The following is a 14,570-nucleotide window of genomic DNA, read 5'->3' on the forward strand; positions in this document are numbered from 1 at the left end:
TCCACTATCTGAAATTATTCCAGTGACAGATAACTTCATGATGGAAAATGTATGTCTCCTCAGTAGTTAGCCCTCTGCCAGGCGACTGGGTCCCACCTCCTCTTGTCTGGTTCCTAAATCTCTGCTTATACAGAGCAATTTTGTTCTTTCTGGCCTCTTCAGTCATCATATTCACATTCACTATCTTGAGAAGTGCAGTAAGCCACATAAACGCAGCAGAAGTACCTTAATGCAGTCCTGGGAGGTTGTGGTGGTGGCTTTTAGTGCCCAGGGTGGTTGTGATTTTTCCTTAGTTACAGACTAGCTTCTTTGAGTTGCTTTTTAAATAACCTTCATTTCTTTCCTTCTCCTCTTTTTCCTTGTCAAGCGCAACCCAAGACACCTGCGCGCCGGGCGGAGCCAGGGCTAGGGGTGGGGCCTGAACTCCGGAAAGGGGGCGGGGCAGCCGTCCTCCAGGGCAAATGCGTCCCGGAGTGGTTTGTCCTACGTTGCGGCCCGTAGAGGCTTCGAGTCACCGCCTCTTCTCCGGGAGTGGCGGAGATTCGATCATGTGACAGACCGGAGGCCAGAACTGGGCAGGTTGCGTGAAGCGCAAGGGTTTGACAAAAACAAACGGTGACTGCTCCGCAGCAGGGTCTATGGCCGAGGCGGTGAGGCCCCAGCGCCGGGCCAAGGCTAAGGCCAGCCGGACTAAAACAAAGGTGAGGATCTCCCCACCCTCCCGAGGCTCTGGCGGTGTGCTCTGTCTCCCTGCTCCTCTCTTCGGCCTCCCCGGCCAACTCTACTCCCGTTCGCTGAGCCATCTGCATGCTCTGCCTCCGCCTTCCAAGTATTTGATCCCACCACCCGCTGACACCGGCCCTTCTCCATTCCTTCTCCACGTCCCCCTGCCACACTCTGTGAGGAGCCCATTTTCCCTTCTCCCTCCTATGACTTCACTGGCCTCTTCTTTTTCTGCTTCCTTCTTGGCTTTCCTTATCTGGGTCTGGTTTCCTGCTGTAAAGTAATTTTTCTCTTTCCAACCCCAACGGTGACTCTCACTTTACTCCTTTACATCCTAGGTACATTTTCAGTCCCTGCCATGCATAAAGAGGGAAGGTTCTTCTCCACGCGGAGAAGGTACCTTTGGCAAAACTTTATGGATAGTCACAGATGTAGAGTGGACTAGTGATGTACCGTTTCTCATCACTTTGAAAGTTCAGGATGACAGTGGTGCTGCCTGTTTATTTCTTATTATCTTGGTTGTTTATATGGGGCACGAATGGCTAGAAATCAACCCAGAGCGGATCTCACACAGTAGGGACGTATTTCAATTTTCTGGGTTTCCTGTATTAGACTATATGTGGTATTAGAGTGATTTTAAGTTGATTTGTTTTTAAGTGCAGTCTGGATATTCGTTTTGTTTATATATATTTTCTAAGATGAACAGATTAAATGCTGCTCCCAGATGGCCAGACCCCATAATTTTGGCTTACCTGAAACACAGTTTACATTTGGGAAATATGGAGGATGGTATTATAAGTACAGGAAACTTTTTTCCCAAGAACTGGATGATGTTCCAAAGCAAGTGTAATTTAAACATCCTATACTCTGATTTTCTCATGGGAACAAGGTTTTAACAGGAGGCTGGTGTTCAGAGGTACCATTATTAATAGGCTGTAATTGACTTATGTGGATTCCTTTCATTATGATGCTTTTTTTCTTTCCAACTTTTATTTTAGGTTTAGAGGGTATATGTGCAGATTTGTTACACGGGCAAATTGCATGTCTTGGTGGTTTACTATACAGATTATTTTATCACCCAGGTAATGGGCATAGTACCTGACAGGTGTTTTTTTTTTAATCCTTACCTTCTTCCGATGTTCACCCTCAAGTAGGTCCTGGTATCTATTATTCCTTTCTTTGTGTCCATGTGTACTTAATGTTTAGCTCCCACTTATAAGTGAGAACGTGTGGTATTTTGTTTTCTGTTTCTGCATTAATTTGCTTAGGATAATGGCCTCTAACTGCATTCATGTTGCTGCAGAGGACACAATTTTGTTCTTTTTAATGGCTGCATAGTATTCCACTGTGAATATTTACCACGTTTTCTTTATATGGCTTTTAAAAAGGCGGTAGTGGAGTTAGACACATTGGTGTATCCAGGTCTGCGAGGAGTTATTTTGGTGAGAAAGTAATTTTGGTACCGAATTTCAGAAATATTTTCAGGAGAAATGCTTTTGCATTGTATTGGGTTGGTGAAGAACCATCCAGGCCCAGGAGGAAAAAAAAGCCATTGGCGAACTATAAGATCCCTGAACCTGCCTAACAATGAGGCTGCAGAAAAAAAAAAAAAAAAAAAAAAAATTCCTGAACCTAGAATGCAGTAGTGCATGACACATAAATGTTAGTTGTCTGTCTATGGAGAGCAGAATCTTAAGTCTTTTTTTATCTTTTGTTTTTTTTTTTTTGGAGATGGAGTCTCACTCTGTTGCTCAGGCTGGAGTGCAGTGACACAGTCTTGGGTCACTGCAACCTCTGCATCCCAGGCTCAAGTGATTCTCCCACCTCTGTCTCTCTAGTAGCTGGGACTACAGGTGCCTGCCACCATGCCTGGCAAATTTTTGTATTTTTGTATTTTTTTTTTTTTTTGTAGAGACATGGTTTCACCATGTTGGCCAGGCCGGTCTTGAACTCCTGACCTCAAGTGATCCTCCTGCCTCAGCCTCCCAAAGTGCTGGTATTACAGGTATGAACCACCGCACTTGGCCAGAATCTTAAGTCTTGATCTCTAGTTTTTTTCCTCAAGATAATGAAGAAACTAAAACCTCCAGAGGTTAAATATTGCACAATGTCATGCAGTTTATGAGATAACTCAGGTTAAGGCCAGAAATCCTGACAATCCAGGAGCTTAATAGTTATTTCATATATCTATATGTCTTTGTCTTTCCACAGCTAGAATGTTACAAATGCTTAAAAAAGAGCCTGTTAAGGGGATTCTCTCTTAAGTTATTTTGTTTAAAACAGAATTTCTAAATTAAAAAAATTAAAAATCTTAAGCTTTTAGATCCATCATGAAAAACCAATTGATTATATTTTTTATCTTAGGCAACTTTTCTGTACAAACGTACATTATTTTTTTTTGTTTGAGTTTATGAAGAGGCCTTTATTTCAGAGGCATGTGGTCAGACCAAAAATTTTTGACATCTACTTTTTCTTACCCACTAAATCTAATCATTCATGAAGTCTTGCCAATTGCATTTTCTAAATATTCTTTTGATTCTGTGCATTTCCTCTCCATCCTAACTACTATGACCTTCCTCCAAGGGGGGATTTCTTCTAAACTGGCCTCTTTACATTCATTCTTGCTTCCCATTCTCTAAACTGAGCTGGATATATGTTTTTCAAAACAAAACTGATCATGTTACTCTCCTCAAAACCTTTCAAAGGTTTCCCATCACCTAGAGGCTAGAGTCCAAAGCGTGGACTAAGGGCTTTGTATGATTCTTCTGCCTCTGTCTTCCTCCTCGCCCTCAGTTCTACCACCTCTTCTACCTCTCCCTCCCTCTCCCTCTCTCTGTCTCTCTCTCTCTCTCTCTCTCTCTGTCTCTCTGTCTCTCTCTTTTTGAGACAGAGTCTCACTCTGTTGCCCAGGCTGGATTGCAGTGGTGTGATCTCAGCTCACTGCAACCTCCGCCTCCCGGTTCAACCGATTCTCCTGCCTCAGCCTCCCGAGCTGGAATTACAGATGTCCACTACCACTGGAGGCTAATTTTTGTGTTTTTAGTAGAGACTGAGTTTTATTTACCATGTTGGCCAAGCTCTTCTCAAACTACTGGCCTCAGGCGATCCATCTGCCTCAGCCTCCCAAAATTCTCTTTTGATTCTTTTTTCTGTTTTGTTTTTGAGAATGGAGTTTCGCTCTTGTTGCCTAGGCTAGAGTGCAGTGTCGTGATCTCAACTCACCGCAAACTCTGCTGCCCAGGTTCAAATGATTCTCTTGCCTCAGCCTCCTTGGTAGCTGGGATTATAGGCACCTGCCACCTCGCCCGGCTAATTTTTTGTAGTTTTTAGTAGAGACAGGGTTTCACCATCTTGGCCAGGGTGCTGTTGAACTCCTGACCTCGTGATCTACCTGCCTCAGCCTCTCAAAGTGCTGGGACTACAGGCGTGAGCCACCGCACCTGGCTCTCTTTTGATTCTTAACCTTTATGGCCTTTCCTGCTTCAGGACCTTTCCCTGTGTTGTTTCCTCTGACACCCCTTTCTGTCCCTCTTTACCTAGCCAACTACTCATTTATGAGGTGTCAGCTAAACAGTACCTTGTCAGAGAAGCTTTTTCTCATCACCCTCATGTCACCATTCCTCCAGTAGCACTCTGCTCCCCTTTCTGCCACTGATTTCATTTGAAGTTACTCTGTCAACATTTTTCTTCTTCCTTAGATTTTGAACTCACTGACGGAGGGACCTGTCTTGTTCTCAGTACCCTTCACAGCCTTTTTATCACTTGATAATGTTCGTCGAATGATGAAATAAATGCCAGTAATGAAGACTGTTTCCAAGCTTTGTCTCTCAGAAGACTTTACTCTAGTAAATTACCTCTGACTAGTATGAGAAAACTAATGGAAAAAGTCCATGACATTAGCAAGGTCCCCATCCTTGTCAATCTAGAAAGTTAGTTCTTTTAGAATAAAACCATCTAGATAGAAAGTTAATTCTTTTAGAGTAAATTGATGCACTTCTTAGTGCTGTTATGGTTCGGTTATGTTTATAAAGTCCGACATTAACAAAACCTTTACCATCTGTAGTATAATTTGGCAACTATGTAGGGAACCACAAACTGGTTCAAAGGCTCAGTTGAGGAAGTGGATAGTGTCATGTGCTGTTGGCTTTAGACAGTTTGAGTGGCTTCTGGGCTTAACCCAGCAGCTGATCCGCATTCCTCAATGTTAATCATCTGGTAGCTAACCTCAGCTGCTAGGTTATGGTTGGGCATCTGGTGCTTATTGCCTGATGCCTAAGAGATAGTCCTCTAATGTTTTCATTCTTTTAGTATCATTCTCTGCTATAAAATCCCCCAACTCTGAGGACCCTCACTTCATTGATCTTGATAAATTATGCGTTAAGTACAGTAGATTCTTAGATTTGGACTTACTTTGCAGAAGAAGTGGATTTTATAGTGTTTTTTAAAAGTTAATATTAAATTCTGAATTCCAGCAACTTATTAATAGTGAGAGTACCTGGTAATTGCTAAGGACAGGCAGATGTGTCCCAGAAGGTCACAGGAAAACCTTTTTAATCCCCATCCCCCCTTGTGCCATGCCTAGATGATTGATTTCTCCCTCTAGTCCCTTTCCACCAGGAGTGGTTTGGTGTGAAGTTGGGGGACGCTGTATAGTATTATTTGGCTTCTTTTGTGCCTCCTGAGAGCAAATTCATTTATTAAACAAACACTCATTGATCACCAATTGTGTTCTAAAAACTATTCTAGGTACTTGGGATGTAAAAGAGAAAAAATCCAAAGAACCTGGCCTTAGTGGAACTTAACGTTCTAGAGGGGAGAAGACAAAAAAACAAGTGAGCTAAACAAACAAAAACCCATGAAGAATAAAATATATCATGCTTTGTCAGTGCTATGGAAAAAAGAAAAAGGACAGGTTAAAGATTTGGGGAAGGCAGGGCACGGTGGCTCATGCCTGTAATCCCAGCACTTTGGGAGTCCAAGGCAGACAGATCACCTGAGGTCGGGAGTTTGAGGCCAGCCTGACCATGGAGAAACCCCGTCTCTACTAAAAATACAAAAATTAGCCGGGCGTGGTGGCACATGCCTGTAATCCCAGCTATGCGGGTGGCTGAGGCAGGAGAATCACTTGAACCCAGGAGGCAGAGATTGTGGTGAGCTGAGATTGTGCCATTGCACTCCAGCCTGGGCAACAAGAATGAAACTCCATCTTAAAAAAAAAAAACAAAAAAACAAAACAACAACAACAAAAAAAAACACAGAGGGGTTTGGGAGTACTGTTGAGAGGTTAGGATGGGTGGTCTGGATAGTTCTTGTTGAAGGTGACATTTAAGTAAAGACATGAAACGGAAGAGGGAGTTCGCTATGTGGTTATTGAGGGAGAAGTGTTTCAGGCAGAGGGACTAGCCAGGAAAAGGCCGTCAGGCAGTGGCATGCTAGGCCTGTCCTAGGAACTGCAAGGGGGCAATGTGGTTAGGGTGGAGTGAGTGAGGGAGAATAGTGGGGGATGAAGTCAGAAACAGCAGAGCCAGATCATGTCGGGCTTTGCATAAGCTTTTACCCAAGTGACGTATGGAATCAACACAGGGTTTTGAGCAGAGGAGTGACATGATTCCACTTGTGCTTTAAAGGATCACTGTGCCTGCTTTTTGGAGAACAGACTGTAAGGGGGCAAGGGTAGAAGCAGAGACTATTGGAGGCTATTGCAGTCATCCAGGCAAGTGGTGATGGTGGCTTGAGCCAGGGCTGTCAGAAAGAAGGTGGTGAGGAGTGTTTGAAGTCTGAGAGCCAAGAGGGTTTGCTGAGGTTTGGATGTGAGATTTGAGAGAAAAAGTCAAGGAAGAACCTAAGAAGGGGAAAGCTGTTGGTGGAATGGGTTTCAGGGGGAAAATCAGGAGTTTGGTTTTAGATATGTTAATTCTGATATAAACATGTAAAGATGTAGAGTAGGCCTGGACATATGAATCCAAGCCTGCTCCACGTCTCTACATGTCTATTTCAAGCGATGAATAAAAACTTCCCATTTATTTTCCAAAACTTGAGAAAACTTTTATTTCTAAATGATTACTTTCTGATTCCTCATTGCTTAAAGTGTGTATGAGGGTACACACACACACACACACACACACTCACTCTCTCTCTCTCTCTCTCTCTCTCTCTCACACTCTGTACAACCCAGAAATGAAATGCCCAGAATTCTGGCTCCTGGAAATAACTGTTGGTAATAGTTTGTTGTATTTTTCTTTAGGTTTCCCCCCATATACCCACACTCTAGGGCATATTTACTGTAATATATAGTTAAGTATGTTTTTCTGTGTTTATCAACTCTTTCTGTATAATTTACTGGTTATTATTTCTTCATTTAAATGATTTAAAAATTGGTATTTTACCTGTATGTAACTTATGTGGAGATCAAAAATAAAGAAATAGATTCTTCTTAATCTGCCTGGCCATTTTTATTGTAAGAAATTTCTTTTGTCAGTGTGATGGTACCAGCCCGTAGTCCCAACTGCTAGGGAGGCTAGGGAGGAGGACCGTTTGAGCAAAGGAGTTCAAGGCTGCAGCATGCTATGATTGTGCCTGCAAATAGCCAGTGCACTCTAGCTTGGACGACATAGTGAGACTCTATCTCTTAATTTTTTTTTCCAAGACGGACTCTATCTCTGTTGCCAGACTGTAGAGCAGTGGTGCGATCTTGGCTCATTGCAGCCTCTGCCTCCCCGGTTTAAGTGATTCTCCTGCCTCAGCCTCCCAAGTAGCTGGGAATGCAGACACGCACCACCAAGCCCAGCTAATTTTTTGTATTTTTAGTAGAGTTGGGGTTTCACCACATTGGCCAGGATTGTCTCAAACTGCTGACCTCGTGATCCATCTGCCTCAGCCTACCAAAGTGCTGGGATTACAGGCGTGAGCCATCACAATCCATCCTGTCTCTAATTTTCTTTGAAAAAGGAAATACCTTTTGCTTAAATTATGTTACTTGATACACATGGAATTGATACATGTAGAGTCATCTGAATTTTATTTTGTGATCTATAATGATTATTATATATACATTATGTTCTCCTACTGTGTCTTTATTTATTTTTATAAAAACAGAGATGGGATCTCCCTGTGTTGCCCAGGCTGGTCTGGGCTCAACAGATCTTCTCGCTTTGGCTTCCTAAAGTGCTGGGATTACAGGTGTGAGCCACTGCACCTGACCTTTATTTCTTTTTAACTGAAGTAGGCAGAGTAATTGGAAGCTGGCTTTCTTTTTTATTTTATTTTATATTTATTTATTTTGAGACAGAGTTTTGCTCTTGTTGCCCACGCTGGAGTACAGTGGCACAATCTCAGCTCACTGCAACCTCTGCCTCATGGATTCAAGTGATTCTCCTGCTTCAGCCTCCCAAGTAGCTGGGATTACAGGCGCCTGCCACCACACCCAGCTTATTTTTTGTTCTTAGTAGAGATGGGGTTTCACCGTGTTGGTCATGCTGGTCTCGAACTCTTCACCTTAGGTGATCCACCCACCTCGTCCTCCCAAAGTGCTGGATTTACAGGTGTGAGCCACCACGCCCAGCCCTGTTTATTTTTTGAGACGGAGTCTCATTCTGTTGCCCAGGCTGGAATGCAGTGGCCAGATCTTGGTTCACTGTAACCTCTGCCCCTCAGGTTCAAGCAATTCTCCTGCCTCAGCCTCCTGAGTATCTGGGATTACAGGTGCCAGCCACCATGCCTGGCTAATTTTGTAACTGCCCAAGGGGTTCACCTTGTCTTCTGCTTAGACAGAGCTGCTTCATCAAGACAAGGGAATTGCAATAGAGAAAGTAATTCATGCAGGGCCAGCTGTGCGGGAGACTGGAGTTTTATTATTACACAAATCAGTCTCTCCAGCATTCAGGGAGCAGAGTTTTTAAGGATAACTTGGTGGGTGGGGGGAAGCCAGTGAGCTGGGAGTGCTGATTGGCTAGAGATGAAGTCATAGGGAGTCGGAGCTGTCTCCTTGCGCTGAGTCAGTTCCTGGGTGGGGGCCACAAGATCAGATGAGCCAGTTTATTGATCAGCTGGTGCCAGCTGATCCATCAAGTGCAGGGTCTGCAAAATATCTCAAGCACTGATCTGAGGAGCCGTTTGGGGAGGGTCAGAATCTTATAGCCCCTAATTGCTTGACTCCTAAACCATAATTTCTAATCTTGTGGTTAATGTTAGTCCTACAAAGGCAATCTAGTCCCCAGGCAGGAAGGAGATCTGCTTTAGGAAAGGGCTGTTATTGTCTTTGTTTAAACTGTAAACTAAATTCCTCCAAAGTTAGTTCATCCTATGCCAAGGAATGCACAAGGACAGCTTGGAGGTTAGAAGCAAGATGGAGTCTGTCAAGTTAGATTTCTTTTACTTTCTCAGTCATAATTTTGCAAAGGCAGTTTCAATTTTTGTATTTTTACTAGAGCTGGGGTTTCACCATGTTGGCCAGGCTGATCTTCAACTCCTGACCTCAAATGATCTGCCTGCCTTGGCCTCCCAAAGTGCTGGGATTACAGGCATGAGCCACTGCGCCTGGCCTCTTTTTTTTTTTTTTTTTTTTAAGTGAGATGAAATTTTGTGTATTAACTATAAGAATAGATTCAGACTTGAGCATGAAAGTTCATTTTCTTCTGAATTAATTGGATTTTTCCCTCTGCTTTTTGACATGCATATGAAAATAAAGTTTTGAATGTGCCAGAGCATGTGGTAAATATACATATTCTTTTGATGATTCAACAATTTCTTTACCTTAAAATTCTAGTACTTAGGACAAAGTTTAGCATGCACTTGTTACTCACAGGTCATCACTACTGCCTCAAGAAACAATAAACACAGAGGCAGATCAGATTCAGACAGGCATAAGGTACAGCTCAATATACTTGAGGTCTATTTGGGAGACAGAACATAAAAGGTAAATAACAATGAGGTAGCACCTGACCAGGGCCTGATGACAAGTACCTGTTGCAGAGCTCACAGGAAAGCCCACGTGGAAAGGTTTGTATTGGGACAGGATCATAACTGAGTCATCGAGGGCACCGAATGTCAGAGTTAAGAGTCAGTCATTAAGTGAAGAGCTGGGACTGCTTTTGTGGTGTTCAGAGCAGTGATTTAGGGAGACCAGTCTTACAGTGATGTTTGGATTGAATTGGTGGTAGAGCAGAGGCCAGAGGCTTGGAGACATTCAGGACCTGTTCCCTATTCTGTGTTTTGGAGAAGTGACATGAGCCACAGGGAGGCTTCACCACTGCTCTTGGTGTTCTGTGACCGTCCACAGGCGCTGCCTCTTTCCATATGCATCCCAGAGCTCCTATTCCTGTCTGAGATTTGTAAGGGAGCAGGAACAGGCCTGTGCCACCTGCTCAGACAGTTGTGCTTCCCCCAGCTGTCCACCCCTTCCTCCTGCCTGCCTCCCCTAGTGTGGCTAGTCCATTCTTTGAATTAAAGCATTAGCTTCTCCTTTTCCCCTGCTTGCTTCCCTGAGGCAACTCCAGATTAATTCCCTTATTAGATCTAACTTCCATTGTTGGACCTAATTCTAATTAATTCCCTTATTGGACCTAACTTCCCTATTGTTAGATATAGTGAACGCCAGGTTTCTCTTCAGAGAATTGGTATGTCAGTATGTTCAACTCTCTTATTCTTTAATTCTCCATTTTAAAGTTTAACTTCAGTAAACAACCTTTTCTACCAGTTCTAATTAGTAGTTCACATTTGTTCCCCCGTCCCCTGCTCTGTCCTGACTCATTCTGGTCACCTGCTCTGGTTACCTACTTTGACCTGAGTCACCCCTGGTCACTTGCTCTGACCTGTTCCCTTAACCATCCTTCCCGCCAAACTACCCACCCCGCCACTCTAGCTTGTACTCCGCTCCCTTTAAAATAGCCATTTGGAATTAGTTTAGACTGTGTGCTATAACCCTATCCAATAGGGGAATGACACAGCAGTAGGGGCTACCTGCATCAGGAATAAGAACTTCCCCTCCCCGGTTCAGGTGTGCACTTGCCATTGTTCCATCTGTGAGCAGCACCCTTCTATAGAAGTAAATTGCCTTGCTGAGGAAATTTACATTTGAGTGCCGCTACTTTTCTGGCACTGAAAATTTACATATAACGCTAACGAACTCAGGGATAGGAAGTTTTCTTTGGTAACACTTTTGAAACCCTGGGAAGTGAGTTCCACCCTTAGGGAAAATAAAAACCTGAACAGGCTTGTGTTCTTCATGGAGGGAGTAGGAAGGTTAAAATAGTCTTTATTGATTATTTAACCCCCCAGCTATTGCTATTATTATGGTTATGATGATTCCTGATAGGGTAAATCTGCAGGGTGTGGGCAGACAAGTTTAGAACTTGTAGCTGGTGAAGGGAAATAATGTGAAATTTCAAGGTCAATCCTGGTGTGGGGAGAGGAAGCAAAGAGATGGGTTGGGGTGAGGTGGTGAGTGGGATAAAGGGAAGTTAAAAACTGCCTGAGGGACAGGCTGGGGAAGAAGCCTTGGATTGGCTTGAGGGCTTGTTTGCCATGCCAGGATCCTGTGGCCCAGCCTGTGATTGTCCCCTGCCTTCTGTCTTTCCCCTAGTTAGCATTTAACATCTCAGAGTTCTCCTACAGCTTAAGAAAACAGAAAAAAAATTTTCCTCTGTTCCACATTCCACCCTCTACTCCCTTTTCATTTATTCATTTATTTTTTTGAGATGGAGTGTTCTTCTTGTCGCACAGGCTGGAGTGCAATGGCATAATCTTGGCTTTCTGCAGCCTTCATCTCTGGGTTCAAGGTGCTACCTCAGTCTCCCTAGTAGCTGGGATTACAGGCATGCACCACCATTCCCAGCTAATCTTTGTATTTTTAGTAGAGTCCAGGTTTCACCATGTTAGCCAGGCTAGTCTTGAACTCCTGACCTCAGGTGATCCACCCACCTCAGCCTCCCAAAGTGTTGGGATTACAGACATTAGCCACTGTGCCTGGCCCTTTTCATTCATTTCTTAACTCACTAAATACTTGTAATCTTTGTTTTAACAGCATTATTGATATATAATTCACAAACTATGCAGTTGACCTAAAGTGTATAATTCAGTGGTTTTTCATATGATCACAGGGTTGTGCAGCCATTCCAACCTGTTTTCCATTATGACTGCATCATGTTACATTCATTCCTACCAGCAGTATTCCTTCTAATTTTTCTATGGCCTTGCCAAAACTTGTTATTATTTGAGTTTTTAAATAGTCACCCTAGTGGATGTGACATGGTATCTCATTGTGGTTTTGATTTGCATCTCTCTTTTAATGTACCATTTGTTTATTTTCTTTGGAGAATTACCTATGCAGATCCTTTGCCTGTTTTAAAATTCAGTTGAGTATCTTTTTATTATTATTGAGTTAAAAGAGTTGGTTGTATATTCTAGATGTAAGCTCCTTATAAGATACTTGCCTCGCAAATATTTGTCTCCATTCTGTGATCTTTTTACCTTTTTTTTTTGATTGGAGTTTCGCTCTGTTGCCCAGGCTGGAGGCAGTGGTGCAATCTTGGCTCATGGCAACCTCTGCCTCCTGGGTTCAAGCGATTTTCCTGCCTCAGCCTCCTGAATAGCTGGGATTATTGGTGTGTGGCACCAGGCCTGGCTAATTTTTTGTATTTTTAGTAGAGGCGGGGTTTCAGCGTGTTAGCCAGGATGGTCTCAATCTCCTGACCTCATGATTCACCTGCCTCGGCCTCCCAAAGTGTTGGGATTACAGGTGTGTGCCACTGTGCCTGGCCCTTTTCACTTTCTTGATGGTATTTGTAGCATGAAAGTTTTTAATTTTGATAAAATCCAGTTGATCTTTTTCTAGTGAATCTCCAGCTTTAACACACTCAATATTGGACAATACGACATATGAAACACATTACTTGCAAAGTGAATTTAGGTTTCATTAACAAATGAAATGGAGAAATCTAGATTTTATATGCAAGTTTCAAATTCCTCCTGCTGAAAGCCTCAATTATTATTATAAATTATTTCACGTTATATATCTTGTTTTCAGGAAAAGAAGAAATATGAAACCGCTCAGAGGGAAGAGTCCGATGAAGTCTTCCTTCCAAAAACCTCCAGAGAGCAGGAAATCCCTTCTCCAGCCTGTGAATTCAAAGGAGACCATCTGAAGGTGGTAACTGATTCCCAGCTTCAGGATGATGCCAGTGGACAAAATGAGAGTGAAATGTTTGATGTACCACTCACCTCCTTAACTATTAGCAATGAAGAGTCCCTGATGTGTAACACAGAGCCCCCAAAGGAAGGGGAAGAGGCCAGACCCTGTGTGGGAGACAGTGCAGTCAAGCCAAAGGTCGACCCTGGAGGCAGTGTTGGAACAAAAGTAGAAACCCCCAAGAACTTTACAGAGGTAGAGGAAAATAAATCGGTACAATGTGAACTTTCAGAAAGTGTACCCCAATCGAATTCTTATAGTCAGCCAGAAATAGAAAGTGTACAAGTCAGAGAAACTCAGAATAGCAAAGAAGACAAACAATTCCTGGTTTGTTCTTCAGAGGTGCCACAGAATGTTGGCTTGCAGAGTTCCTGCGAAGCCAAACATGTTTTTCCGACACCTAAAGTGAAGAAACTGTATCCCCAGTTGCCAGCTGAAATTGCCAGAGAAGTACCTGCTTTGGTGGCAGTGAAACCCTTGCTTCGTAGTGAGCGACTCTACCCAGAAATCCCATCTCAACCAGAACTAGTACCATTTACTAAAGAACAGCTAAAAATCTTGGAGCCTGGTTCATGGCTGGAAAACGTCGAGTCATATTTAGAAGAATTTGACAGCATGGCTCACCAGGATAGGCATGAATTTTATGAGTTGCTTTTGAACTACTCACGATGTCGGAAGCAACTGCTGCTGGCCGAAGCTGAGCTGCTCACTCTGATGTCTGATTGCCAAAATGCTAAAAGTCGGCTGTGGCAGTTTAAAGAGGAACAAATGTCTGTACAGGTATTTTGATCAGAAGTCTGGGATATTTGCAGTGGAGCTGCTATTCCGGGGATGCCGTCCAGGTCTGGAGTCTGTTCCTTACACCCACACTGACCCTGCCTCAGCCTATAGTAGCACAGGGCAGGGATCACAAAGTCAAATGCCTGCAGGAGCCAGGTGTATAACCTGGAGGAGTGGAGCAGGCTGACTGGCACAGTGGTCACTGGGTCAGCCCATGCCTGGTTTAGAGGGGACAGCTGCTCTTGAGTTCTGCTTGATTGTTGCTGTGAGGTTGTGGTGGTTCAGCATTGCCACATCTTATGATTTTCCAAGAAAAACTAGAAATCTGGATTTTTGTGTGAGGAATACTAATGTGCAAATGTTAGCAACTAATCTGACACATGCACACACACACACACACATTGTAGCCTAAGCAAATCATATCTCCAGCTGAAATTCAGCCCATGGGCCATTTGTTTGTGACCTTGGGCATAATGCCACCAACATCCAGTGGGTAGAGAGTGTCAAGGTTGAGAGGGGAAGAGGAAACTGAAGGTGTTATGATCACTTTGGCTTCCATAGGGTTGCATCTGATGGTCTTCCCCATCCATTGAGAGGGGATGAGGAATCTGAAGGTGATAACTGATCCCCAGCTCCAGGATGATGGCAGTGGACTAAATGAGAGTGAAACTCACCTCCTGATCTATAAGCAATGGAGAATCCCTGACGTGTAACACAGAGCCCCCAAAGGAAGGGGGAGACGTCCTCTCGAGGTTGAGAGGGGATGGAGGAGACTATTAGATGCAACCCTGTGGAGGCCAAAGTTATCATAAGCCATTTCATAGTGGCTTGGGAGAGATGGCAGGGAAGACGAGGTTACTCTTGACAAGTTTCGCAGTGAAGG

The 14,570-nt window shown here is 43.5% G+C and overlaps 1 protein-coding gene across 2 annotated transcripts in view; it reads left to right on the forward strand.

The window, feature by feature from the left end:
• The first annotated feature begins 534 nt into the window (after positions 1 to 534).
• EPG5 (ectopic P-granules autophagy protein 5 homolog) overlaps positions 535 to 14,570 on the forward strand; it is a 118,294-nt gene continuing 104,258 nt past the window's right edge. For both annotated transcript variants that reach the window (XM_032245250.1, XM_032245251.1), the window contains exons 1-2: positions 535 to 701; positions 12,746 to 13,687. In XM_032245250.1, coding sequence (XP_032101141.1) covers positions 639 to 701; positions 12,746 to 13,687 — 1,005 coding nt within the window. In that variant the 5' untranslated portion in view covers positions 535 to 638. The remainder of the gene's footprint in view (positions 702 to 12,745; positions 13,688 to 14,570) is intronic.

The sequence above is a fragment of the Sapajus apella genome, unplaced genomic scaffold (assembly GCF_009761245.1).
Source record: "Sapajus apella isolate SASKATOON/1434 unplaced genomic scaffold, GSC_monkey_1.0 scaffold57, whole genome shotgun sequence".
Classification (NCBI taxonomy): domain Eukaryota; kingdom Metazoa; phylum Chordata; class Mammalia; order Primates; family Cebidae; genus Sapajus; species Sapajus apella.